This window comes from Metarhizium brunneum, chromosome 6 (genome assembly GCF_013426205.1).
Source record: "Metarhizium brunneum chromosome 6, complete sequence".
Lineage (NCBI taxonomy): Eukaryota > Fungi > Ascomycota > Sordariomycetes > Hypocreales > Clavicipitaceae > Metarhizium > Metarhizium brunneum.
The window spans coordinates 122,628-148,700 of NC_089427.1; the positions used below are offsets into that span (position 1 = coordinate 122,628).

General features: G+C 48.4%; 12 protein-coding genes across 12 annotated transcripts; 7 read left to right on the forward strand and 5 right to left on the reverse strand.

The window, feature by feature from the left end:
* Positions 1-475: 475 nt before the first annotated feature.
* Positions 476-1,255, forward strand: G6M90_00g093710 (uncharacterized protein; the record flags this gene model as incomplete). Its single annotated transcript, XM_014685252.2, has 1 exon — positions 476-1,255. The coding sequence occupies one exon, from the start codon at positions 476-478 to the stop codon at positions 1,253-1,255; it is 780 nt and encodes a 259-aa protein (XP_014540738.2).
* A 1,472-nt stretch (positions 1,256-2,727) lies between these two features.
* G6M90_00g093720 (uncharacterized protein) lies at positions 2,728-3,543 on the forward strand (the record flags this gene model as incomplete). The annotated part of the gene is made up of 1 exon (XM_014685253.1): positions 2,728-3,543. The coding sequence occupies one exon, from the start codon at positions 2,728-2,730 to the stop codon at positions 3,541-3,543; it is 816 nt and encodes a 271-aa protein (XP_014540739.1).
* A 1,278-nt stretch (positions 3,544-4,821) lies between these two features.
* G6M90_00g093730 (uncharacterized protein) lies at positions 4,822-6,036 on the forward strand (the record flags this gene model as incomplete). The annotated part of the gene is made up of 5 exons (XM_066131459.1): positions 4,822-5,049; positions 5,111-5,243; positions 5,304-5,687; positions 5,784-5,927; positions 5,996-6,036. The coding sequence occupies 5 exons, from the start codon at positions 4,822-4,824 to the stop codon at positions 6,034-6,036; spliced, it is 930 nt and encodes a 309-aa protein (XP_065987746.1).
* Positions 6,037-6,295: 259 nt separating this feature from the next.
* swnR_2 (Oxidoreductase swnR) lies at positions 6,296-7,210 on the reverse strand (the record flags this gene model as incomplete). The annotated part of the gene is made up of 1 exon (XM_014685255.1): positions 6,296-7,210. The coding sequence occupies one exon, from the start codon at positions 7,208-7,210 to the stop codon at positions 6,296-6,298; it is 915 nt and encodes a 304-aa protein (XP_014540741.1).
* A 1,066-nt stretch (positions 7,211-8,276) lies between these two features.
* swnR_3 (Oxidoreductase swnR) lies at positions 8,277-9,200 on the forward strand (the record flags this gene model as incomplete). The annotated part of the gene is made up of 1 exon (XM_014685256.1): positions 8,277-9,200. The coding sequence occupies one exon, from the start codon at positions 8,277-8,279 to the stop codon at positions 9,198-9,200; it is 924 nt and encodes a 307-aa protein (XP_014540742.1).
* Positions 9,201-9,689: 489 nt separating this feature from the next.
* PKS19 (Polyketide synthase 19) lies at positions 9,690-10,801 on the forward strand (the record flags this gene model as incomplete). The annotated part of the gene is made up of 2 exons (XM_014685257.1): positions 9,690-10,230; positions 10,281-10,801. 2 exons carry the CDS (start codon positions 9,690-9,692, stop codon positions 10,799-10,801), a joined length of 1,062 nt encoding a protein of 353 aa, XP_014540743.1.
* Positions 10,802-13,183: 2,382 nt separating this feature from the next.
* G6M90_00g093770 (uncharacterized protein) lies at positions 13,184-14,554 on the reverse strand (the record flags this gene model as incomplete). The annotated part of the gene is made up of 1 exon (XM_066131460.1): positions 13,184-14,554. One exon carries the CDS (start codon positions 14,552-14,554, stop codon positions 13,184-13,186), a length of 1,371 nt encoding a protein of 456 aa, XP_065987755.1.
* A 360-nt stretch (positions 14,555-14,914) lies between these two features.
* On the reverse strand, positions 14,915-16,643 carry G6M90_00g093780 (uncharacterized protein; the record flags this gene model as incomplete). Its single annotated transcript, XM_014685259.1, has 3 exons — positions 14,915-15,854; positions 15,918-16,379; positions 16,450-16,643. The coding sequence occupies 3 exons, from the start codon at positions 16,641-16,643 to the stop codon at positions 14,915-14,917; spliced, it is 1,596 nt and encodes a 531-aa protein (XP_014540745.1).
* A 982-nt stretch (positions 16,644-17,625) lies between these two features.
* G6M90_00g093790 (uncharacterized protein) lies at positions 17,626-18,286 on the reverse strand (the record flags this gene model as incomplete). The annotated part of the gene is made up of 3 exons (XM_066131461.1): positions 17,626-18,033; positions 18,101-18,174; positions 18,232-18,286. 3 exons carry the CDS (start codon positions 18,284-18,286, stop codon positions 17,626-17,628), a joined length of 537 nt encoding a protein of 178 aa, XP_065987753.1.
* Positions 18,287-20,332: 2,046 nt separating this feature from the next.
* Positions 20,333-21,020, forward strand: G6M90_00g093800 (uncharacterized protein; the record flags this gene model as incomplete). Its single annotated transcript, XM_014685260.1, has 2 exons — positions 20,333-20,442; positions 20,522-21,020. The coding sequence occupies 2 exons, from the start codon at positions 20,333-20,335 to the stop codon at positions 21,018-21,020; spliced, it is 609 nt and encodes a 202-aa protein (XP_014540746.1).
* Positions 21,021-23,820: 2,800 nt separating this feature from the next.
* On the reverse strand, positions 23,821-24,378 carry G6M90_00g093810 (uncharacterized protein; the record flags this gene model as incomplete). The annotated part of the gene is made up of 1 exon (XM_014685261.2): positions 23,821-24,378. One exon carries the CDS (start codon positions 24,376-24,378, stop codon positions 23,821-23,823), a length of 558 nt encoding a protein of 185 aa, XP_014540747.2.
* A 239-nt stretch (positions 24,379-24,617) lies between these two features.
* Positions 24,618-25,491, forward strand: FUS6_4 (Efflux pump FUS6; the record flags this gene model as incomplete). Its single annotated transcript, XM_066131462.1, has 2 exons — positions 24,618-24,949; positions 25,014-25,491. 2 exons carry the CDS (start codon positions 24,618-24,620, stop codon positions 25,489-25,491), a joined length of 810 nt encoding a protein of 269 aa, XP_065987670.1.
* Positions 25,492-26,073: the final 582 nt, after the last annotated feature.

The following is a 26,073-nucleotide window of genomic DNA, read 5'->3' on the forward strand; positions in this document are numbered from 1 at the left end:
TTTTTTGTATATGGTTGCCAAGCCGGATGCGAGACCCCTGTACAAAGGAGTTAATATCTCACCACTCCCTCTATAGCCAATGCAGTTTAATCTGTAAGGGTCCCATACGCGAGACAAAGGATTGTCACGGGGTGTTCCCCGCAAGTTCTTGACCTGATCTAAGCGAGCCGCGGCGTGTGCACAGCGAAACTATAGCCTCCGCGTGAAAGCTATAGTCTATAAGGTGGATTACAGGAATGATGATTTCGAGTGAATCAAAGTGAAAGCGGTAAGACGTCCGTACACCATAACTTACCTGGCTTCCTTTCCGAACTCGCGCCGCCACAAGTCTTCTTGTGCCATAGACTCCAGCGAACTTTTCAGAATCTGCCAACATTAGTCTCTCGCTCAACAGGCTAACATGAAATATTGTTTCTTCTTGTTTGCGCTCTTGTGCCATGCGGTGAGAGTTTTGGCAGGAGGGCTACACGGATGCATGGAGCGTGTTTTAGCTTACCAGGCATACGTCCTCGACGAGTTTAACGATCCTAAAGACCGCAGCATTGGATTCAGTTGCACTCGCTGGGATAACAAAAACAGAGCCTGCACAGGCAAATGGCAGGGTTGTGCGGGATCCGCTGCCAATGGCAGATGCACTTATGACGAGTTCCTCAACCTTCTCAAATCAAAGAAGAGGGCCCCAGTGAGTGGCTGGGCAGTCTACAAGCGGGGAACAAAACGCCTGGATGTTGAAGAAACATCCAAATATTGTTTCCAGCAGTTCAAAGGAAACGTGCCCGAAATCCCGGTTTACCGTGTAATCAAGGGCGAAAGAGGAGACTTCAACTCCTACACCAGACGACTCGCCGAGACGGTCGACAACATATATGCCAACCATGGTAGCACCAAGAAATCAAGCCAATACAAGTTTGAGGATTTTGACAACACGCGCGACCGCATCGCCGTCTTACGGACAGCTGACCAGAATCGTTTCCTTATTCCACGAGCACGAAAATATTTCGGCAACCAGATAGAGCTTCAGATCGTGGATCTGGGCGAAGACCCTATTCGACCCGGTAAACGATTAACGGCTCTTGATTTTAAAGAGACTGCTCTCGCCGCTAAGAAGGCCGGAGTTCAGGATTATACGACGAGACTCGGAAACTTTGCCAAGTCGTTCTATTCGACCGGCGATGCTAGGCAGCATCTCGCGGTAAGGAGGAGTTACCGAAAAGTCGCAGACCGCTCCCGGTCATGTAGAGCGTACAGCGAATAAGCACTGGACCAAGCGCAATGAATTTTAAGAAGGAGGAAGAAGATCTGCTCCCTGGGAAGTGAAAAGTCATTGCTATATCGAGAACAGAAAAAGAGCACTATTTGCATCTAGTGTACGCGGGTTCTAGTTTCATTGTTCCATTATTGCTAAGTTCCGTTTAGATATCCTTTTTATTTTAGAACGTATTTCTCTATAAACAGGATCTCAATGTTTTGCAGCTTCCATCATGTCGTTAATTTGATCAGGATCCATTATTTGGCCCGTTTTCTTATCAATAAACTTGAGGGCTTTTTTTTCGCATGACCAACTAAATTCATCCCACGCGTCGCACCAAGATTCCAAACCATCCTCAACAACTACCTGATATTCCGCGACGTTTGGGAATTTCTCTAGGTCCTTGGACTCTGTCCAAAACCAGAACTCACTGTTCTCACGATGTAATCTAAGTCGACGAATAGCAAAGCTGATGTGATGAATAGTCTCAAGATAACCGAGACCAATATCAATCATATCTGTGTCGTAATGTATCCACGTATAACGCCCTTGACGCTGGTGTGCAGTAGAATCAGAATAAAAGACCTTTTGGTAAATGTTTTGTTGACGGGCTTCCTGGCAGGTATGTAGCATTGCAGGTGGGAGTACAGGCACGTATGGATCCTTCACCTCTTCTTCTGGATCTGCGGAGTAAAGGAATCCTCTTGGGAGCCTCGAACCAGATATAGCTCGCACATCGACTATACGGGGCTCAACTGCTAATGCCCATATTATGGCTCGGATCTCGTGCGGCAGGCGAGGGAATGGATGGAAGGTAGCCATGCTCTAATCGGATATTATTGTCGGTTTCGCTTCGACGAGAAACATCAAAAAACAGGCCTTTCATGTGGAGCTGAGAAGAGGAGAGGGTCTCCGCCGCAAGAGTGGATCTGCAGCCTGATGAAAACGGAGAGTAAGAGATTTTACCGGGTGGAGATGAGTGTTCAATATTGGCTGCTGCATGGAACAAGGCCCGGTATTTATAAAATTCCAAGCAAGGACATGTCACACGAGTCCTGCAGATGTCGCCACTTGCGAAACTGAGCTCAACTTTGATGCTTCAGTATAGAAGCCTTACTTGTTGACCTGTCCTCGAAAATTGCCTGCTCCAAAAGAGCCTGGTTACTCCGCAAATGGATCCCTGAACTGCTTGTGCTCCATTCACGGAAATTGCGCGATGAACAGAAATTTTTTTTATTCGGTCATCTCTGCAGAACTATACAGGCCGTCGCAGAGTAGTGTAGGGGCCAAAAAAGCCGGCTTTCCCACGTGTTTATACTAGTTGTTCAATAGTTTTTTCTTTCCTTTAACATTTTCCACCTAACAACAAACTGAACTCTTTAAATCTTCTCTCCTCTATTACCACGTATTTTTACTATTGATGCTCCGTACTTGAGATATTATTATTGTTTTCTCCGCCCGCAATCTGAATTTACGCCATGAGGCCTGCCTTGGTTCTCAAGTTCGCGACTTTAGTCGCTGGTGACGTGCTCCCTCAGCTGGGATGGGACCCCGAAACGGTGAAAAGCTGCGCTGGATGGTATGATAACGCTGGAGATGTTACTTGCGAATACGTCAGACAACTATTTGGTATTCCGGCTGAGATGTTTACACAATGGAACCCTTCAATCAACCTTGACTGTAAACCATGGAGGATCCAATCCTACTGTATTATAACTCAGGAAAGGGTAGATGAGTACGAAAGAACACATGGTACTTCCACCGCGACTTCTACCTCCACTACAAAGTCTATTACCACCAGAACCTCAACTACAAGCACCCTTGGCCCTTCGCCTACAAAGTGGACAGAGCTTGGCTGCTACAATCAGGGCATCCCATCTATCTTAGAGGAACGTATAACTACTGAAGGGGGTGACGACACTCTCACCATCCCGAAGTGTCAAGACATCTGCTACCATTTAAGCTTTTACTTTGCCGCTTTGAAAAGTGGTAATGAATGTTGGTGTAGCAGCTACATTGGCGGCGAGTATGCGAAGAACGCAGCTGAGTGTAACCGGCCTTGTGCTGGCGATAAAACAACTATCTGCGGTGGAAAAGACCGATTTAACATCTTTGAGGCCAAAATACCAGAGCCGTGGGAATCTATGCGCAAGTCGACTCTGTCCAGCCCAGCTCCCACAGAACAGTTTGTTGCCGAAACTACCGAGCCCAGCTCAACGATCAAAGAAATGCCACCGGCCCCTAGAACGACTCAATCCACCTCAGGCGGCAGCAGAAATATTGGGATATTTTAGAATAACTCACTTTTTAGAGTTGAAATATTTTCGCTTAATTTAAGGGCTAGGTCGTCCGTGTGGACAAGACAGAAAAGAGCAATTATTTAGGAACAAGAAATAATATCAGCTTTATATTAGACTATGAATTCAAAGAATAATGTTATCTACATTAACTCGGAGAGAGAAAAGTATAATTTTTATAGAAATCTTTCTGAATAGCATATTTTTATACATCCTGTAGAAGTAATAAATCTTTTGCCGCTTTCTGCTTCTAGTATTAAGTAATTAGGGCCAGCTCCAACTAAGCCAGAGGGCAAGAATGTAAATGCCTACAAGGAATTATCCTAGCAGCTAGAATATAAGATATTTCTTTCAACAAAAGTCAGAATCGACACCGTTATTATTCCCCCTAATAAACCTTTGAAAGGACCACATTGCTATACGTCCCCACGCATTTAGAATAGTGACAGATAAATCTCCAGACAAGATACTTGCATGCAAATTACTAGTAATCTCTTAGCGTTTATGCCTTGTAGGTGTCTAAGGGGTTCCCGCTGGCAAGGTAGCACACTTCCAGAGGGGCCAGAAAAAGAAGAAGAAAATATTGAAGGTATTACCCGCTTGTGTAGGCAATCGGGGCCTGTTATTACCTGTTTTCTATTTTATTATCAAATTCTCTATTATTTATAAAAAATTATTAGCTGTGCTTAGTCTTCTATAATTCGCGCGATTGAGAAGCTATCTTGGCCGTACCTTGGCAGAAAATGGCCTGATTTGTGGATCTCTTCGACGTAATAAAAGGAATATTAATATCCAGGCCGGACTCGAAAAAGTCTTTTGCGTTGACCAGTTACTGGATAAGAGCAAGCGGGCACGGTACTATGTAACCTGAACGGTAGTGGGCATATTTAACGCAATTAATATAGTAATACTAGAAAGCCGCGTCTGCAATGAAACCCCATGATATATGGTAAGGAATACAGCTATAACTCGCTTGGTTCATTTTAATGACTAGAAGCATTATGCGGATACAGAGCTAACCATGGACTCGCCCACTAAGTCACTAGCTTTGTTGCACAACTATGTAAGATGAGGATTTCTGAAGGATCGCGGCCACTTCAAAGAAAACCCAGCAAGCCGGTAAAATATCATTAATTGTGGAACCAGCTTTTTGTGTTTTGCCGAGATCATTGCTCTACTTACTATTCTTTAGGTTTATTAAATATGTACTCTATAGCGTCTCTCTATGTCAAAACCATCGTCAAATTTGTCGCGTAGTTGCGAGTTGCTTCCAATATGCTTATATTTGCAGTCGCCGCACTCGCCGTGACGGGCCTTTCCAACACACTGGCAGGGGGCTCAGACCAACAAGCCGGCTTGCTAGCTCGTGCAAGCAGTCCAAGATTCCCATTTGACGAGAATACATCTCAGTACTGCACCTTTTGGTATGAAAATGATGGATCTATGCCATGTACAGAGGCCCTCGATCTTTTCAGTGTGTCTTTAGAAGACTTTGTCCGATGGGTGGGTGGTAATGGCATTTTTAGACTCTGGGTTGGATCACTGAAACAATTACACGCACTAGAATCCTTCGGTAACCTCTACATGCGACAACTTCCTCGAGTCTCGTTCTTTCTGTATGGAGGCTAGTGGTGAACCTGTTATCACTACTACGTCCACTTCTACCGAGCCCACGACAACTACGAAACCATTTAACGGTAAGTTGGAAAACTCTCTCCATTCCTCTGGCTGGATGCATATTTATGATGAACCAACAGGCATTCAAACTCCCAGTCCAACCCAGCCAGATATAATCGACAGCTGTAATAAATTCTACTGGGTGAACAACGGCGAGAGCTGCGAGAACGTCGCTTCCAAGAACGGCATTCCACTGCAAGATTTCTTAGCCTGGAACCCTAAAGCCGGCAATCAATGCTACGGCCTCTGGGCTAATGCCTACTCGTGCGTTTCCATTATTGGTTATATCCCACCCACACCCTCTGAGCCTACAAACGGCGTAGAGACACCCACGCCGATACAGCCCGGCATGGTTGCCGACTGTAATAAGTTCTATTACATTAAATCGGGAGACTCGTGTGGCAGTATTGCCTCTAATAGCGGTATCTCAGTCTCTGACCTTATTAATTGGAATCCCGGGGCTGGTAAGCAATGTACCAGTCTATGGGCCAATACATATGCCTGTATAGGCACGCTTCCAGCATTCCGTATTAAGACACGATACCATATTGATTGCACAGGCGACGTTTATAATGACGTTTTAGTCAGGGGTGGCATGTGTATAAATACTGGATGTTCTGTTGGATCCCTTGAGATCGCGGCCGAGGGATACTGCCCAGATGGCCAGGTTCAGATTAGCTACTGGGAACAACCAAACTGCGTTGGTAAGTGGTTTGGGTATGGGTATACTAAGCGGGGGCAGTGTCGCGGTGTCTGGACTGATGGATGGAAGTTCAAGTCGTTATTTCTACGGTGCGCCAAGGAGGAAGATGATTGCGTTAGCCAGGGGACCTGCTCATACGATCCAGAGCCTGATACATCTCTTTGTTAGACATGTAAATGCCGCAGCGGCTTTTGCCAACGTTGAATAAACATACTGCTGCCTGCAGGCAGCAGTATAACAAGTGCCGTTGCCTTGAATGATTGACTTACTCTTGACTAACTACTCATCAACGACATTGCTACTAATTTCATCGTAACTCCGACATGGAAAGTTCATAATTTGCTTCTTATTTTTAATAGAATTTGTTTACTACACTACTTTATTGGGCTCCGATGCCGCTTCATCAGCTAGCTCTTGCACGCTTCGGAACTTCAAGTCGGGGAAAAACTTTGCGCGGTGGCGCTCGACCTTGCTCCAGGGAAATCGAACACCTGCGCCGTGCCCCCAAAGCTCCAGAATGGCAGCTCCATAGCTTTCCAGGCTCTCCTGTGCTATGTATTGCTTGATAGTCTGAGAGAGAGACTTATTCTGAAATGCATACTCTGGGTCTCGGCTTTGAATGAACCGGCCCAACTCCATCCAAGTCATTTGCGCGCCTGAAATAAAGGTAAACTCCTCCCAGTCTTCCCTGTTATGCTCGATAAGTCGGACAGTAGCGCGAGCTGTGTCTCTGGCGGAAGTAAAGTTGACTAGTTGGGTTCCATCGCCGTAAATAGTAAAAGTTTTTCTGTCGTAATTCTGCGGCCACATGTCGCCTAGGCTGCTCATGAAACGCTGTTTCTCTGGTACGATGTAGTCGACGTACCAACCGGGACTGATCGATGACCAACTCACGTCCTGTTGACTTCTAAGTGCGCTGAGAACAAGACGAATCTCATCGGCCACGCCTAACGGTTCGTCAGGGAAATCCTCGAGGTTGCCGGCCCATGTGGCTGGAATTAAGCGTTTGCATGTGGCAGAATGTTGACAAGCCCGCAAGATGGCCAGGTGGACTGCCACATAGTCAGGCACTCCGACTCTCAGCGTACACACAACTGCGTCGCAATCGGCCAGCGCGGCGGTGAGATCCGTTTCACTGTAGTCGGTGATATGTTGGGAAATTTCAAGATCCTCGAGATACGTCTTGGGAGTTCGGGAAACAGCTAGTACTTCATGTCCGCTCTTTTGAAGTTCTTCAACAAAGTACCTAGCGAGATCGCCAACGGCAACAATAGCGACTTTCATGGTGGTTACCTGGGTGGCACAATTATGCCGTGCGAATACGTTACTATTTCCTGTCTCGCTTAGAGCAGAGTAAAAGTAATATGAAGTAGCAAGATATTTATGACCGAAGCTTGATCGACGGGGATTCCAATCGTTCGAGCTCTAGACGCGTCGATGCTATCATCGTCGGAGTTCGATGATCCAGTTTTGCGGAGTTCAGTAATGAGGGATTTATAATCAAAGTCGAGGTCCTTCTCCCAAGGTGCCTCTTGGATCTGAATCAAACTCATAGTAGCTATGTGGCCGAAATAGTGTGCAGAACTGGTGTTGTTGCACGCTTCAGTAGTCCAACAAGCGAAGACCACGGACTTACCCAGCGGACCAGACGCCACTCCTGTAGACCACAGATTGCGCCCAAGCATTTCTGAATGCAAGTTAGGCTTGACTATAGTGGCTAAGCTTGATAGCTGCTGGACAGTTCAGCTAAAGTCTAAAACCCGTCCATTATTCAACGACATATTTGATCGTATTGATTGAGCTTAATGGATCAAGACGTGAAGCAGGATAAAAAACAACTGCAGGCAAAATTTGCGCACCATGACTCCAAAAAATCCATTATTGTGCAGTGCCACTTCTTGAGCAGCCAGGCGAACAGACCACTACAACTGGAAGTGATGACCACGGGTTCGGAGCCTTGGGGTCTGTCACGCAAATCCGGAAGCTAGTCGACGGGTTGGTGGATTCTGTATCGGAGCGGAGTAAGGGGCCCGAAAAACCCGCGGAGCCGATCTCCGCTCGAGGATGACACATTGGATGTCAGATTAGTAATTCAGGCTTTCACTTCCTTCTGCTGCATCCAGCATACTCGGGCCAAAGCTGATGGCCTGCCGTTGCCTCTGCAGGTAAATGCGTCTCTTTATCCATGGATTATAAGCATTCGTACCGTACAGGTTCTACGCCTGCAGGAAGTAGCTCCTGGAGTATATAAAGCTCAATACGTCCATCGATAGAATAGAGCCTCATACAGCCCGCATCCACTGTTCTTCCCTTCCTTATCTTACAAGCCTACACTTTTCAGCCAAACATCATGAGCATTGCTATTGCTGGCTCAGGCGATCTTGCCCGCTACCTCGTAGAGGAGCTTCGCCGAGCAGGTCAACCCGTGGTCATCCTTTGTCGTACAAAGAAAAGCCATTTTGAGCTTCCGGGAGTCACTCAGAAAGAAGTAGACTTCAAGTCTGTTGATTCCTTGAAGAGTGCCCTGGATGGTTCTGTGGCCTTGATCTCAGTGATTCTCGACTACACCATGGCTTATACGGAAAGCCACATGAACCTGATAGCAGCTTGCCGTCAGACTTCGACTTGCCGACGCTTCATCCCAGCCGAGTACGGAACAGACACCGCAGATTATCCGGACCAACCAGGATTCGAGTATGCCAATCACGAGCCGGTACGCCAGGCACTACGCGAACAAAACGTCTTGGAGTGGACATTGGTATGCTGTGGTTGGTTGGCCGATTACGTGCTGCCGGTAAAGAACCGCTACATCAAAGATATCGGTGACTCGGCTCCATTCAACTTGTCAAGCAAGCGAATCGTTATTCCTGGAACTGGTAAAGAGCTGCTCGACGTCACCTCCGCACGAGATCTCTGCAAGGCGCTTGTTGCATTGACGAAAGCTCCGGCAGGAAGCTGGGAGCGATACACTTATGTCTCTGGCGAGAAAACTACTCTGGGACGCATGTCACAGCAAGTACAAGCAAAATATTCAACCCTCGAGTTTACTACTAAACACATCAGCCTCAACCAGCTTGTTAATGCTGTACGTGAGGCAAAGACGCAGGAGGAACGCATTGAAGCCGAGTACGGCATCGTCACTCTGAGCAGCAATGGTGGTTTTGATCCGGCCTTTGTCCAAAAGCAGCGAGGAACGTACTTCAAAGATGTTCGGTTCCGGTCGGTTCAGGAGTTGCTGGACGAGGTGGACAAGCATCCGGACTCTATCATCTAATCCGGACAGGGTAGCAGGCATGATTTAGTGGAGATGTTGTCCTCACAGAAGACGGAAATGGTCCTTTTCAATAAACGCAATGCTTAAATTTGGGTGGGTTCTATGCCTGTTAACTATCTACTGTCTACTACACTGCCTTTCGGCAGCGGCAACTATAGAAGCTGAGATGTCAAAGAATATATATAAACTATGTTAGCAGTTGGTAAACAGCCAACTACTTCAATATCGGCATATGTTAGCTGCAGAATATCAAGGAATGTGCAAGTTCTACTACATGGTAGGCAATTGTAACGTAGGCCATTTAACGTACAACCGCCGTCTTAAATTTGCGCGTATTCAAGTAGGCTACATGTTTTTTTATAACTGCTCGGTCAAGCGCCGTATCTATAGATATTCCGTTTTGGAAGTTAAGCCTATGTATTTTTTATCGGATAACACACGTCGATAAACATCTTGCTATAAAAGTAGTAAGTGGCAACAGTAATCCTTATGTTTCTGCCTCATGGCAACGTTGCTCTTGCTGTTATGATAAAACAACTTGCGCACCAACATCCGCGAACACTGATCGCCGGGGCGGCAGCTGGTTCTGGCGGCAATACAGGTGCAGTCCTAGAGGCGCTTGGGAACCGATACGCGTCCTACACATATACGGACATATCTACCAGCTTCTTCGAAAACGCCCGCACCGTGTTCAGTCAGCACGGCAGCAAACTCGCCTCCGAGATGCTCAATGTCGAAGACATCCAACTATGCAAAGGAGCAACTGTGCTCTGCCTTGGGGATCTGGATAACCCCGTGTTCCGCGACATGCACCCGGGGAGATTCAAGGGATTGCAGAACGTCATGGAGACAGCAGAAGTGGTTGTATGGGTGACCTCGGGGGCCAAGGAAGGCTTGGATCCCGATGTCAACATCATTTTTGGACTATCAAGCACGTTGCGGGCTGAGCGTTTGGGTCGCAGGCTTCAATTCCTCGACACCGACAACCCTTCGTCTATTGACCCGTCCATGCTGGCCAAGATGCTTCTCCGTCTCGTCTTCCTTGACCCATCCAAGACCGACAAACTGCGATTGACCCAGGAGCCCGACTTGGGCCCAAATCCACGGCCGTGGTGCTCGACGAGCGCCAGGGGGCATTCGGGCTGCATGCAGTTTCCGTTAACAGCGGCGCGGGAGACAACGCCCTCGCTCTTTCGGACGAAAACAAATCTTTGGTCAAGGTTGCCGGGGACGACGTTTTGCATCGTTGGCACCACAACAAAACTGCCGCCGAAGACACGGCAGAGCTACACTTTTTCCTAGCAAAGGCACTTGCTGGACATTTGCTCGGCGGATTTATAAAAGGGCTCGCGTGGATTCACAGTGCACCGCACGACCTCAGCGAGGCCATTGACGCTGTGGCCCGCGAGCAGGGCGTCGCCGTGTTCCAGAATCCAGACCACGTCCAATATGGCGAGAATTTCGGACGTCATTTTCATCCATCCCCACGCGTGTCAAGGAGTCTTGCAGGATATACGTCCCCAAATCCCGCAACTGGTGCTCCGGGACTGCCTTTTCCATCATATGCCCTGGGAAGACTTTGCCGCCGTGTTGGCCCCTAGGATGGTGGGATCTAAAAAAATTTTTCTGTCTCGTGAATAATGCCAACAGTGCCGCAACCGAGATGTCGTCACTTCTGGTGGATATGGGGTTCGAATTATGGGCGGTGACAGAGTCCAATCAAGTCTTTGTCCCCCGTATGACGCCCTTGAGACTGGTGTGTAGGATCAGAATAAAAAACCAGTTGACATTTTGATACATTTTGTGGGCGGGATCCCCAGCAGGTGTGTAGGATTGCAGGTGGGAATACAAGCACGTACATATAGATCCTTCACCTCTTCTCCTTTATCTACAAAGTACAAAAATCTTCTTTATACTCACACATCGCTTGTAGGGGAGTCAACTGATAATGCTTATATTATAACTTAAATCCTATACGGCAAGCGAGGGAATAGGTGTAATAAGCTAGCGATGTTTAAATCGGATATTAATGTCGCTTTTACTTTACCGAAATATGAACAGACAGGCCTTGTATGTGGAGCTGGGTAGAGGAGAGGGTCCTCGTCGTAAGAGTGTATCTGCAGCTTGACGAAAACGGGGGAGGATGCGATGCTACATTACCAGGTGGATATACCTGTCAAGTGTTAACCAATCCTCCGAAATTGCCAGGGCCTGTTTTCTCCGCGGATGGATACCTGAACAGCTTGTGTTCTAAATTGCATACGGCGCCAGGCGTTGTGAACAGACGTGTAAATATATCCACGTATTCGGTTATCCCTACATACAGGATTATGCATGTCTTCGTCAGAGTATTGTGGGGGCCACAAAAGCCGGCTTGTCTATTAACATGTTTGGGTTCTTAGTTGCGCGACCGCTTTTTTTCTTCCCTTCAACATTCTTTTCACCTAACATTGACAGATATTGACAATGCCTTTAGCAGTTACTGCAGAACCACTATACCCAAACAGTGATGGGCCAGATCCGGGCTGGCAGCCGCCCCTGATAGATCCTCCAAACCCACCATGGGAACCAGTTGCTCTCTTTTGGTTGATGGTGGTGATGCTTTTTATCGGTTTTCTAGTAGCGAGACAGAACGAGTCACCGGTGGCATCACACGTCGCGCCGCTCACAGAAACAACGCCGTTACGAGGCACAGAACTGCCACCACCACCTTACGAGCCAGGGCCTTTGCTGCACTATCCAGAACCTCTAATGCCTCATCATCATCATCATCATCATCCAGGGTCGCCCACACACTATTCAGCGCCGCCAGCGCTCGAATAAATCTAGTGTTTTGAGTTTAGCAGCCTAGGCACGGCACTATAAGGCAAAGGAAATCTTACCAGACCAGACACACGCTGGCTTTGTTGTATTGGGCGATTGGATAGGCGGCGAGGTGGGGGTTTTTTAAATTGTCCTATGCAGCCAATTATAATACCGTTATGCCTGGCCTGTAAGCAACCCAGGCTTGTTGTCACGCATATAGATCTTTTTCCCAGGTATAATTACAATAACGTCTAGTGCTAGATTTATAACTACATACTAATAGTAAAAATATGATACTTATATGCTTATACGTGTTTTAAGCTCGAGGCTAGAAGTTCGGGCCTAGGCAGGACCTTTATGCTGCCGGCCCGGACCCGGACCAGATAAACCCTGGAGCAGGCACGAATATATATTAAGTAAAAAAAAGGGGAAAAGGGAATTTTTTTCTTTTCTTTTTCTTTAAGTTTATTCTTACTATTATTACCGTATACGTGCAGCCGCAAGTATAGCTAGTTGATTATAATGCGAACTTTTATAATATACTCACGCTATTCCTCTATTATCTTAAACAAGTTTTGTTTTCAGACTAGCTACTTTAACTAGTTCTTTTACCGGGACTTATCTAGTGCCCCTTATATATTTAGAATATAAGTTATATAAAAGAACTTCAAGAGTAATACTTATATAAAGATTACCAGCAATCTCTTGGCGGTTATATCTTATAAATACCTAAGTAGTTTTTACTATTAAGCTACTATACTTACAAGGGGGCAAGAAGAAGAACAGCTATAACTTATTCTCTTAATTTAGAGGCCGATTACTTTGTGCTATTTAGTTATTAAATTATTTATTAGTAATAAGAAGTTGTCAGATATAGTTAATTTCCTGTAAACCCTACTAATCAGAAGTTATCTCTTTAAAAGTCAAGTATCTTCTAGGGGACTTGCTGCCTTATAACTTATAAGAAATATCGCTAATACTAAGTAGATAACATAATAAGGTAACAAATATAATATAGCTGTTTATACCTGATAGTGTTATTAGTATAACTAGTATTACTCAAGTCTCGGAAGACTAGCGAGCGGTCCTAGACGGATAGTCACATATCCAATAGGTGAATTGACTTTGCAGGATTGCCTTCTGAACCTGATGACGGCTGTCCGCATTGAAAGGACATGCTAGTATCCATACCCCCGTCGCCGAAGCGCACTCCAGTGATATATAGCAGGGTTCCCTTCTGCAATTGGGCGGCGGACGTAGTATTTGACAGGCTTTGTCCTGTTATCGCCTTCACGATTCAGGATTTCCGTCCCGACCACGAACTTGCCCGCATATTTTCTAGACTCTCCCTCGTCAAGGAAGTGAACCAATCCAGTGTACCCTTGGTCGCTCTTCTCAAGCACAGTGTCAATGTGAAGCTTGGTAACAGCCGCCGATTTACTAATGCAGTAATCGATGACAGGTCGAAGAGTTCCCTCTTCCAGACGTATTACCTCGGCAGATATCTCAACTGCCTTTGTGCGCTGAATCAAGTTCAGCAAGTCTGCCTCTCTTACACTAGCTCCCCTTATCCTGCATCGCTTTAGCATGGGCGGATTATGGAGCTCAGCCACATACCGAAGTATGTCTTGACGTGGGAAGTTAATAAGCAGGCGCCTTTTTGGCCACACGATGGAGAGGTAATGTAGCTCAAAGTGACTGAGACGGGGACAGGCAGCAATAAAACTCGCCAAACCAGTGAAATTGCCCTCTTGACCAGATTCTGTCATGATCTCTTGGTCCCTCTGCGTTGGTTGTCGGTCGGCTTCTTTGTCTTCCGAACCGCAATCGCTGAGATCCTCGTCTATCTCTTCATCTTCATCAAATGCAAATACTCTATCCGTGAGACTTATTGAGAGTGTCGTAACAGCTGTCAACGAATCGACAAGGCTAGCGTCTGTCCAGTCAAACATATTTAATTGATCGCAAGACAGGCTGCAATTCTGCATGTCTCGATCGTTGAAGATGTTCATTTCTCTGACGCGTAATTTGCTAGCAGCCAAAGCCCGGATGACCGTGTTGAAAGTATGAATAGTACATTGCCATAGGCTCCTTAGCGGATATACATTTCCCGTACTATGCGGTAGGTCCCTTTTGTGGTTTTTCGTCGAAACTGCCACTCGTAGTGAAAGTGACGGCAGAATGCAATTTTTGCCTTTCGCGATTCCATCGAATGCTTGGCTCAGCAGGTAAATTTGGTCTTCAGTTTGAGCACTGCAGCTGTATTTCCTGTGCCACGAGGGAAGCGTGCTATCGTCAAGCTCATGAATAATTCCGACGATATTCAATGTGTTGACCTTGGACAAGGGACTGTCTGTCCGCGTTGCTTCCGCAAAAGCGAGCAGAGAATTCGTTGTTAAATCGACATACAAGGACTTGAAAAACCTGCTACAGGCTTTCGTAGCCAGAGTTGCGCAGCTAAGTCGTAGATTGCGAATGTCAGCCAAGTCCAGCAGCTCAACGATGTGTTCAATGACCGGAAGCGGACAGGTCTGTAAACTTGGTGACATGTTTGCAATTCCTCTCGAACACCCACGAGAAGGCCAGGCGAGAGCGTCTGGTTATAAGTTGCCGATTCGTAAATGGAGCTAGACGAAACAGTTGACATTCAACCAAACCATGGTGAAAAAAGGAGAGGGCTGTGAATCGCCCGTGTGGGGACTGGGTAGTATTTATGTTGGGTCAACTCGATGGGGGACATTGATGGAACTCGTGTGTTGCGGGACAGATGTCTGGTCAAGTTTTGCTGCCAGGCTATATATCGATTCCTTCCTTGCTATACCGCGGTTATTACTCGTCGCCACGGCGACTCCCGCCAACAACATGGCCTAGGCTTTGCCGGTCTTGTCCTCCCAACACTTGAGAAGAAGCTACGTGTCTTCTGTCTTGATAGTATCCTCTGTTACAATGGCAAAAGTCTTTTCAGATTTTTCAAGAGTAATAGCCCTTTTGACATGCTCAAAACCCTCTCTGGTTTTGACTTGTACCTCGATATCACCATCTGGCTCCATTATGACGGCAGCAACATTGGTGTTTGCAGTCGTGGGATGCTTCCATTCTCCCCCTACGGGCTTCATGTCTAGTCTTGCAATAAGGGTTGCCACGGTGGCCAGGACCTCATTTGTCGCAAAGTGTCGGCCGGGACAGAGAGTCTTGCCGCCGCCAAACGCGCGGAAGCAGACATCACGCGGGCGATTTTGTCTCTCCTCGGAAAGGAACCGGCGTGGGTTGAAGTCGGAGACATTGGAGCCCCAGAGTCGGGCATCCTGGTGGATGATGCGGCTGGGCATCTGCAACATGGCGCCTTTCTTCAGCAACCAGTTGTCGAGATATGTGTCTTCCATGACCTCGCGCACCGAGGTTCCCATTGAGCTGTAGCGAAGCACTTCTTGGTACGAGGACAGCAGCAAGGGACAACTCTCCTTGAGCTTGGTAATATCCACAGTTTTGACGGTGCGACCGTTCTCGGTTGTTGTTTCGGTGCAGGCGTCAATCTCCTCCCGGATATCGCCGAGGAGACCGGGATGGGAGTGTAGCAGAAGGAGAGTCCAGAAGGCTGCTGGCGCCGTGTTGACCAGTATCGCAATTGAGCCTCCCACCTCGTAACGGGCAATATCTTCCAGTGGAACGTTATTATTGACCTCGGCCTGATAGCGTTTCTGCGCAAGAGCCGAGGCCTTTTGAATTCCCCCAGCCTTGTAGTATGCTTCGAAGGCCTTGGCGACCTTGGTTCGAGCCGCGATTGGCTTTCGTGCAGTAATGGAAGGAAGGACGCCAACAAGTATGTACATGAGTCCGCTCTCAAATTCCCTACAGCGTAAATATATATCAATCAGACAAGGGTGACTGTTGGCCCGAATCAAGTCTACTGACCAGAAAGCATCGGCAACGGCCTTGTCGTCGTACGGGTTCATGGGACCGTAGACAGATCTAGTCGTAGCCGTGGTAATGGTATCCTTGAGCCAGGCGTTCATATCAATCCGCCGGGATTCCCCCTCGGGCGGCTGCAGTAAATCCAGCGATTTTGCAATTTCCTGAACCATGACGCGGTTCATATCGTCGAGCAATGAGCCGGGCTTCAAGGCAGCTCTCATGGCTGCGTAAGACTCCATGGAGAGACCAAAGTCGCCCTCGTCGCCATTGACGTTTTTGGCCAAGATGGCCTGGGCTTCGAGGCTGGCTCCGCAGACAGTGGATGCAAACTTGGCCTCAATGGGCGGGAATGCCAGCGTTTTATACTGTTTCTGGACCTTCTGAATGAGTTCAGGCTGGGTAACCACGTACATCTTCTGGCCCGGGAGAGTCAATGTATAGATGGGAGAATCCATCTGCTGACTGATGCAAAGTAAGAATATTTCATCAAGTCTCCAATGCATGCTAGAGGATATCGCGAGGGATAAATTACCCGATTTGGACATAGTAATTAAACTTACTGCGTGCAAGTCCAACCATGTGGCCGATCAAGGGAATCCGCTGAGGCGCCACCGGCGGCTCGCGAGGACCATGGCTGCTAAACATGTTGAGAATAGAGAAGCAGGCCAGAGTGACAACGGTGGTCAAGACAAGGAGGGTTGCGGGATCAGAAACAGCGAAGGACATGACGCTGACAGAAGAATGCTGGAGGGAACAGGGGATGAGGTCGATGAGCGCGTGGATGACGGGCTTCGCGAGGGGCTCACACAGAGCGGAAACATAAGAAGAAAAATCCCAGGGCTGGGGAAATGCGTTGGTCCGTGTAAATGGCGTGGTTGAGGGTGCTAAAGCCAGCCGGTATGCAATCTGACCTCGAACGCGTAAACACCAGGTGTTTCTTAGACGCAAATGCTGCGCTGCAAAGCTTACTTGACTGTTCCAAGGCCGAGGGAGGTTGGATTGGGGGCAGAGATGAGGAGAGAAGGGGGCCGAGTGCAGCCGATCATTCCATACAGCTTGACGAGGCTGCGCCATTACAACGTGTCAGGTTGGGTCGTTGTTTGGGAGGGGGGGCTGCTACCTAGCTGAGAACACTGCCTTATGACGAGGCCAAAGTTTTGTGATACGTCAACTTGCACTGCGTTGCGTTGCATCAGTCCAGCTGTTGGCGTCGGTGCTTTCATTTCTTTGGGCCACCGTTGACTGTCCTGCGGCTCCAGACCTGAAATTGGCGCAAACACGATCCTCCCATCCCTGTATAGCCATCCCAGGACAACATTGAACGTTTGAAGTGTCGGCAAAGAGCCAGGTGAGGCGACGACGAGAGCCTCGGTTTGCCGACCGTCGATTTTGTGTATCTGAAAACGCAAATGCTGGGAGACTAGCACGTTGTCTGCATAAATGGTAAAGCAAGTAGGTATATTCAAACTAAATACGAAGTAGCGCCTTGAAATCAAGTTGCTCCAGGCTTGTTCGGCAGCTTACATTATGCCACTCGTTTCTCGCTCCCACGCCAACATTCACTTCGATATCGTGTATTCGGCCATGACAAATATAAACGTCGCTTGTTACCCGTCGACAAGTTGACTACATCTCGAGTTTGGTCTTCTTTCGGATGCTGCCGTTACCCAGGTTCATCTCCCGCAGCTATAATGAGTCGGCCTCGCTATCATCCCAAGCCATGTATCGCTCGGCGGCGCTGGATGGGGGCAAGTGATAGGATTGTGAATGCTCTCTGTGTCTTTGCCTTCCCTATTGTCACGTAAATGAGGACAAGAGGAAACACGTCGGTAACAACATTACCGACACCCTGGGTGACAACAAGGCTCCGTGTTCGCGTACACATGGGTGAGACCAAGGCGGCAAGAAAATCGAGTTGTGAAGATCCCGTAGGTGAGCACATGACGGCAAAGGCAATGGATATGGACAGGTGCCAAACCGAAATGACGACAATACCGGTGATGGAGACAACGCGCATCCATTGTAGAACGCTGAAAAGCTGAAGGTAAAGAATAAAGACGGAGATTTTGACAAAGCAAATAGCCAACGGGCTGACTACTTCAACGAGGAGACCAAGCTTGGTTGGTGATGAGCCTTTCGCGTTCTCGCGGAGAGACTCAAACAACTTGGAAATAAAGACTTACGACGAGCTGTGATTTTGTAAACGAGCTTAGAACAACATTCCATGCTTCTTCCCCAAATGCACCTCCGGAAACGCCTATGAAGCAATTAGCGGCAATGCACAAATGTTGACCTGACAAAAAGTTGATGATACAAGTTATAGTCATAACGGTAAAGGCGAGGCAAAGCATCTGGACCGAGTCAGTCATCACTGTGGGCAATGACGAATGCAAAAAAACGGACTAATCCTGTAATGAAGACGACTTTAACCCTCCTTATTAGTTGCCACAGAGCGAAATAGAAGAACGGGGCGCTGATGAGGAGACGAATTGTAAAACTGACTTTCGTCGGCCACGGTAGCCTTCCGGTGAGCGTATGCTATTGAAACGAATCGGATAAACGCAAACATCAGAATTAATGGGATGCATACGCTGGCAGTGATGTAAACTTGGTAGGCATTAGAGTCGGGATTGACGAAGTTGGGCGTTATCCCCGGAGGTGGTGTTTAAATGGGATATTGCAGATTGCGTGACAGCATGTCGGTGTCCATTAGTCCTGTCACGGCGTCGATGACGGACGACAGTACTTTGAAATGAATGAAAAGGAAAAATATGCTTAACACAGGTGAAGTTGGAGCATTTGGGATAAAACTATTGTTGACGGGAGAGCCGCGGCTTTTACCAACGGTGAAGATCCAAGCGAGATGACGGCGTCACTCCGGTTAGACTGCCAATGGTTCCTAAATGCTTGACTCGGGTATCTAGTGAGTGTCGTTACTTCTAATGACATCCTGTGGCTTGCGGCGCTAGCCTTGTTGCCTTCATACCGCTTACATGTCTGCTAGCTGGGGGCGGTATTGCAGATGGAGGCGGCAATTTGTCGCAGACGGGGCGAGACTCATGTAACCCAACGTCCCTTCAACAAAAGGGTGCTGAGGAAACAAGGTGTGGTGTCCCAACTACATGTTTTGTATCAATCGTGAGTCGACACAACACTTGCACCTCCGATTTCAAAAGGGCGTGTTCAAAAGGGCGTGGGGATCATTCAGCATACGGATTGCCTTGATGTATTGACCAGTCTTCAAGCAAGGGAAATTGGCCTATAACCCCGATACGGAAAATCCAGCCTTGGCCTGTTTACGATATTATCCTGACGAAAAGGATACTATAATAGAGGTGCGTGAAGAATACTGTGGAATTAAGATCTTTTATAACTTTACCGCTCGCGTAGCAATAGAGACAGATTTTAGGGTTTAAAGAAAGGGAACAACTTAGCGATAATATACGTATTTTAATAACATTCAAGTGATATTGTACTTGACGTGCTATGGCGTTATATGCGCGTATATACATGAAGGTGCTATACAGCACACGTATCATGTAATCAACGTGAAATAGCATCATGTGCAAGGTCTAGCCTGTGGCTTCTATGAACAGCGAGCCTTGCTGGTATCTCTAGCTTACAAAACTCACGCACTCCTTTTACATGTATTCTGCTGTAACGTTTCACCGCCATCGGTCATAATAATAGGTCTTATTCATTCCTCGTGGGAATCTGCAAAACATTAGTCGAAATAGGGGGTCGACCTTGGCAGCTTACATATGTTGGCAAGAAATAATGCAATTTATTCCCCGAGAAGGCCCATAAAACTAGTATTAAGGCTATACAATTATATTAAGTTAATACGGTAAGTAGGGTATATAACTTGGCTTAATAAGTATAACTCGAATATACAATCTCTGTGACTCGATATACCAGCGACAACGGGAACGGGGGATATTCAGCATAAAGAATTATGTAGGTAATAAGTATAGCTTAATGCGACATGACTCATCCGGAATACAAAAACCTAATACCTGGTAGAGATAAAATCAATCAAGGGTCCGGTCTTATTAGAAGTTCCTGTGGGTCAGAGACGTTGCGCCAAATCCACTGTGGAATCCAACTACCCACAATGTTAGCTGATATCGCATTATAGATTGCTGTAGGCATGTCCAAGACTTACTGCAGTAAGAAGCAGTTTCTACCTGTTGGAGAGCGAAGCTGCTACGAGTCAGGAGGATTATTACGAATCTCTGGCTTCTTGCATACGGCGAAACGTGGCAATAGCGAGCTTCTGTTTACATAAATTGGGCGTGGCCCTTTCAACTTGGTGAGCATCTCATCACTAGCTTCGACAGTCCAGACTTTGCTCTTGGCCGCATTTTCTTACACGACCAGACTCTTTCAACCCTACGATCCAGCCTTTTAGCACCATGAAGTACGCTGTCCTCCTTGTTGCTGCCACCATGGGCTCCTGCCTGGCCCAGTCCCCCTCCGGGCAGAAGCTCCCCTTCAAGCCCGCCCCAGAGAAATCGGGCATATGGTGCCCTATTAAGGGCTACGACGAAGATGGATGCGGCACCAAGAGATACTACCAGGCCATTAATATGATCAGTCAACAGTCCTAGTTCATCCAGGTTCAACTCTAAACCCCTTTGGGATACTACCGAGGCCTGCTTTAATGCGCATGAGCAAGAGCCTAAGGAAAATGGCAAGCGCCCTTTTCACTTTGGCTTTAGTGCCGGCCCTGACTGCGCCGACAGACATGGAGGCTTGATGACGGTAACGTCGTGCGGCACCGAGACGTACTGCAAGGCGATTGATGAATGGGGCAGCGAAGACGGAAGACTGCAGGAGGATATCCGCTGGAGTAGCACCAAGGAGTGCCTAGACGCCCACGTCCCTGAGCCTAGGAACCTGCCCTGGAAGCGGCGTGACAAGGCTAACTTTTGCGGCAGCCGTGCAGATTATAGCGAGAACACTTGCGGCACCGAGGAGTATTGCAGGTTGCTTGAGAAACAACCAGGCCTAATCTCCACGCCGCCCTATATCGGGACCAAGACACAATGCCTTGCGGCCCACGTGCCAGATCCGGACGCTATCTGGTTCCCAGTTGACTAGTCGAGTCTGAGCAGTCAACGCTCTGGGAAGGTCTCGAGCTGTTTTTGTCTTACCATAAGACTACCAGACGCCAGGTTTCCGCCCAGTTTCAATGTTCGCCTTCGCTCCACACCCTCGCGCTACGACAATGGTTATGCACCAAAGACCACACTAATAAATGGGGAATAGGGTAATAGATTAGTTGAAATAAATCATCTTCTTGTATACTCTTGCATAATACAGATCAATCCATAGACTAGGATCAAGGCATTACTCGTACGCTACAAGTATACTATCCGTTATCGACGATCAAGTAATTATTTGCAGGAAGTTATATATTCCAGGCACCAAGCTCGAGGCCTTCTGCTGTCAGAGTCTTGCAATAAAAGTGGTCCAAACATCGAGTAGGCTGCAGTTTGGACTGGTATACTGTCTCCAGTTGGGCCACAGTCTGGCAGTGATCCTAGAGGAGTGTCGGAGCATTGCATTCGGTTTCATCGATACATAATACGGTCCTTTTCACGTCTTCGGTGATTCCCACGTCAGGAACCGGTAGCTGCGGTAGTCAGGACGGTGTGGTACGCATGGAATTTAAATGCTGATAAGCGTATTACCAGCAAGAACATATCGTCTACCTCCGAATCCTCCCGCGAAGCTTGGCCTGCGGAGCAGTCTTGGCCTCCATTGCTGGGATCCCCTTGCATGTTTAAACTTGAGAATCTTTCTGGTCTATATATCGTTTCCCGGTTAGCCTCTCAGATGGACTTACTGATAAAAGGCATGATGCGGCTGTACTTCTCCCAGTTCAGGCAACGGACAGTAAGAAAGCTTTCTGACGAGGTCTGAGAAATGAACAAATAGTAGTTTATAGTGCAGAGAGCAGAATAATTCTTTACAGAATCCATTCTAACTATCTGTAAAAGTCGATAAATTGCTACTTGAACTGGGGTGGCTGTGACAACATACATTGTTAGCAGGCAGGTGAATCCATACAATATACGACTTATTCAAGGGAAGCGTTGAACTGTAGAAAAGTTCCAAGACCGATTTTGCAGCTGTAGGCAGCTGAATACAGCTCCGAGTCGTGAATCTCGTCTGGAATGCCTTAATTCCGGCTTTGTAGACCCAAATGAGTCCCACGAGTTGCTCGCAGTGGTCTGCTTTTAATTTACCTAGCTCCCCAGTTGCTATATTGCGCATTCTTCCATCGTCTCAGGTCTTCTTGATGCTTCTAGGTTCAGCAAAGATACTAGCCAGGTGTCTGGAGCCCCTTGATTACGCGAGGGGTGGCGTTGTGTCTCTAAACCGATCTATCAATGTCGGAATTGCCGCCGCTTCTAGAAGTCTCACAACCATCTGCTTGTCCTCGACGAAACTTGTACAGTGGAGGGGGGGGCATTGAAGACTGTCTCCTGCATTGGGGTCTGAAGCTTGCTTAAGGGCCTCCTCAACATTTTCTTTATCGTGCGTGCCCTCACGTGCATAACATTCTACTGCGATGTGCATCGGTGTCTGGCAGGATATTTGTCTTGATAGTAAGACAATCTACCTTTGTATATTCTAACTTACTTGGGGTAGCGTCCATGATCGTCTTGGTATGCCGCATCACACTTTGCTTGTTGTAGCACTGACTTGAGGGTTTGAGCTTAGGGTTACGATGGAGGTACATATGTATCACAGGGGCTGTCAGGGGCTTCAGCCGGGTATAAAAAGGGCCAATTTCCCGGGTTTTCAGGGCATTCATCTTATTCCTGCAGGCATGACGAATATGACCTTTTGGCCCAAATCAATGACCCAATTCTGCTGTGTAAATTGCAGTTTTTCACCCAACACCTAGTCTGTCTTGCAGCCTCAGCTAAGGCCACCTGATTGTCATGGCAAGATGGTGAGCCCCAACAGATATCGACCAGTCACAAAAGACGAGTAATGTTCCGCGTTGCTTTGAGAAGAGATTCGGAAGACGGCGAATCAACCGACAAGGCGAAATTACATCAAGGTACCGAGTACCAAGGCCCAGGTGGTATGACAGCGATTAAAACACCGAGGATCAAAAAACCAACAGCACGAGACAGCTCTGTGCCAATCGCTCTGTGTTGCATGGGAAGCCCGGGGAGTTCTCGTCACGCAAAGTCATGTCGACATGCGACACGACAGGTCAGTAAGCCTACGTAGTATTCGTACTGCTATCTGAAAAGACTGGTTGTTGGGCGGACTGTCTTCCAGCCTTGGGCTGCCGCCTATTGAAAAGGCATGAATAGATTGGCCGTCTGATTTCCGCTGGACAATTACGCTGCAAATTGCAATCCCATCGCTTTGGCAAAGTATACGTCGTCGGGAGACCATTTCATTCCGAGATTGCTGTGCCGGGTAGGACAAACTCAGTAAACAGCCTTATTGAGTATTGAGACGAAACTGCGTCGCCCCGCATGTGCCGGGGAGGCAGACACAGATTCTATTCTTGGTCGGATCGGTCTTGTCCCCTTCTTGTGAGCGTGGGAGACGGGCATATTTACGATGAATGACGGCCGGGGGTAGAAAGGGATCGTCTCGCTCCAGTCCAACAAGACTACAATGTCAACATGTACTTGGTCTTGTCCGGAGCCGCGCGTGCTCCTCGCTCGCCTGGGAATTGGACCACCTCGTAGGTCATGTCGTGCGATGTCGTCTGGTCCTTGCCGCGCTCTCCAACTCAAAAATCACCAACCGCCTCGTCCTTGTTCGTCGCAAACCTCCCCCACACTTTGGATGCCATGGAAACCCCAACACCTATCATGGAAACGGCAATAGTTGAACCGGAGCTGGTCGCTCGCGATAGATCCCTTTAGCTGGTTATCTTTTCTCTGTGCTTTATTGGCTTCACGGCATCGCCCAGCTTTGCGCTATCTTTGGGCACCGCTGGCCGACCATCCTCTCGGTTGCCATGTTCGCCCTGGGCAGCAGCATCGCGGGCGGCGCTAACAGTGCTACGACTATGGTTGCTGGCCGGACTGTCTAGGGCTTGGGAAGCGGCGGCATCACGCTGCTCGTCGAGTTGGTCGTCTGCGACATGGCGTCGCCGAGGGACCGGGGGAAATATCTCGGCATCGTGCTTTCTACCACGGCACTGGGAGCCATTGTCGGGCCCGCGGTTGGCGGCGCGCTGCCACAGCGAGACTGGCGCTGGTGCTTCTACATCAACCTTCTCATTTGCGTCTTGGCCCTGCCCGTCATGGTCTTGTCCCTTCGAATCAAGCATCTGCGGGTTCCGTGGACAGTCGTGTTCACGCAGGTGGACTGGGCCGGCAACGTCATTTTTGTTGGCGCAACCGCGCTTTCTCGTCGGCCTCACGTTTGGCGGAACAATGTACGAGTGGTCTTCGTGTCGGACCATGACTCCCATTGTCGTGGGCCCGGTTGCCCTGGCCAACTTCCACGCGTACGAATACTACATCAAGGCCGCCAATCAATGCGTTCCTCCGCACGCCTTCTCCAACCGGACCTTGGGAGCAGCCTTTTACATGGTGTTTGTTTCGTCCATGTTGCTGCAATGGGTCTGTTTCTTCTGGCCAGTGTATTTTCTCGCCGTTCGCGGCGCGAGCCTGGTGCAGCCAGGGGTCGACTTCTTCAAAGTTGCCTTTTATGTTCCTGCTTATCCCCGGGTCGGCCGTCGTGGGAATTATTCTCCCCGAAACTGGCCGCTACTGCCCCCTACACGCCGTAGGCTTTGTCCTGAGCACACTCGGGCCCAGGCTCAACGTTCTTCTGGACAAGGATACGCACGCGGGCGTCTGGGCCATGCTTCAGATAGCAGATGCCGTAGGGGGCCGCTTTCTCCTCCCAACTCTTCTGCCCGCGGCGCTGGCAAGTTTGCCTGAAAAGGACGTTGCCAGCACCACCGGCATGTACTCGTTCTTGCGGAGCTTCGGCTACGGATGGGACATCACGATCCCCAGCGTCACGTTTCAAAACCGGTTCGACGCTGTTTCCTGCCGGATATCGGATTCCCGCCGTGAGAAGTACCCTTGGGGGCGGCAGGGCATCCGAGCTTTCAACTGGGGCCTTTGTGCAGGCGTTGCCGCAGCCCGTCAAGTCCCAGATCCTGGATGCGTACCTCGAGACACTCAAGGCGGTCTGGCACGGTGCCATGGCGTTTGGGGCCACAGCACTAATCGCAGTGGCGGTTGAAAAACATGTGCCACTAAGAACCGTGTTGGGATCCAAGTACGAGATGGAGGAGAAGGCTAACAAGGACAGACAAGACGTTGTTGAGGCGGCGACCGGGGGGGGACAAGACCACTGTGTAGAGTCGAGTATTGCGTTCGTCTACCGCGCTTCACTGGGACGCTCAAGAATATTTATACCATTTACAGAGGTTGATGCTGTCAATTGCGTTCATATTCGGCAACCTCATCACATAGGCTGCTTGATGCGCGTGAGGATTTCCTCGCACAACGAATTCGGCCAGTTGTGCATGCAAGAGTGCATAAAGTACGCCCAAGCACCTTACAATTAGATTAAATCATGCATCAGAATGTAAAGGGACTGGGGAAGCTGGGGCTTCTCACCCTTCACAGGTTGCTCCGTGGTGAAGCCGTAGTCTATGATCCTAGTGGACGTATCCAACAATCCAAGTCTATGATCTGGCTGGTCACGGCCGGTACATGCTAAAGAATGAGCCTCCCTGGTGGGTTCGGGAACGATATATTTAATTAAAGAAGCCCGCCATAAATATTCCCGCCAAAGTTCACCAGAAAGCGTCAAGTGCGCTTGCATCGGCGTCAGCAACGCCAATGAGCCTTTGCTGAACGGGAAACATGGACATGGACTCGACAGGTCCATCGAAGGCAAGCGGCTCAGGTTATAGGCGCGGAAGTAGTCAATCAAGTGTCAACTCCCTCTCGGCCAACGGCCTACAACCATTCGTACAGGCGTTGATCCGTCTTGTATGCGTGCATCGGAGGCGTGTCGCTCGCATAAGTCAGACCTTTTCATCCCCGCCCCCGTAAGGATTCGTTCAGCCTTAGTACGGATACACTCATATCGGGAACTCTCATGGTCTTGGACAACCGCAGCAGACCCCGGGGGAGGGGGGGGG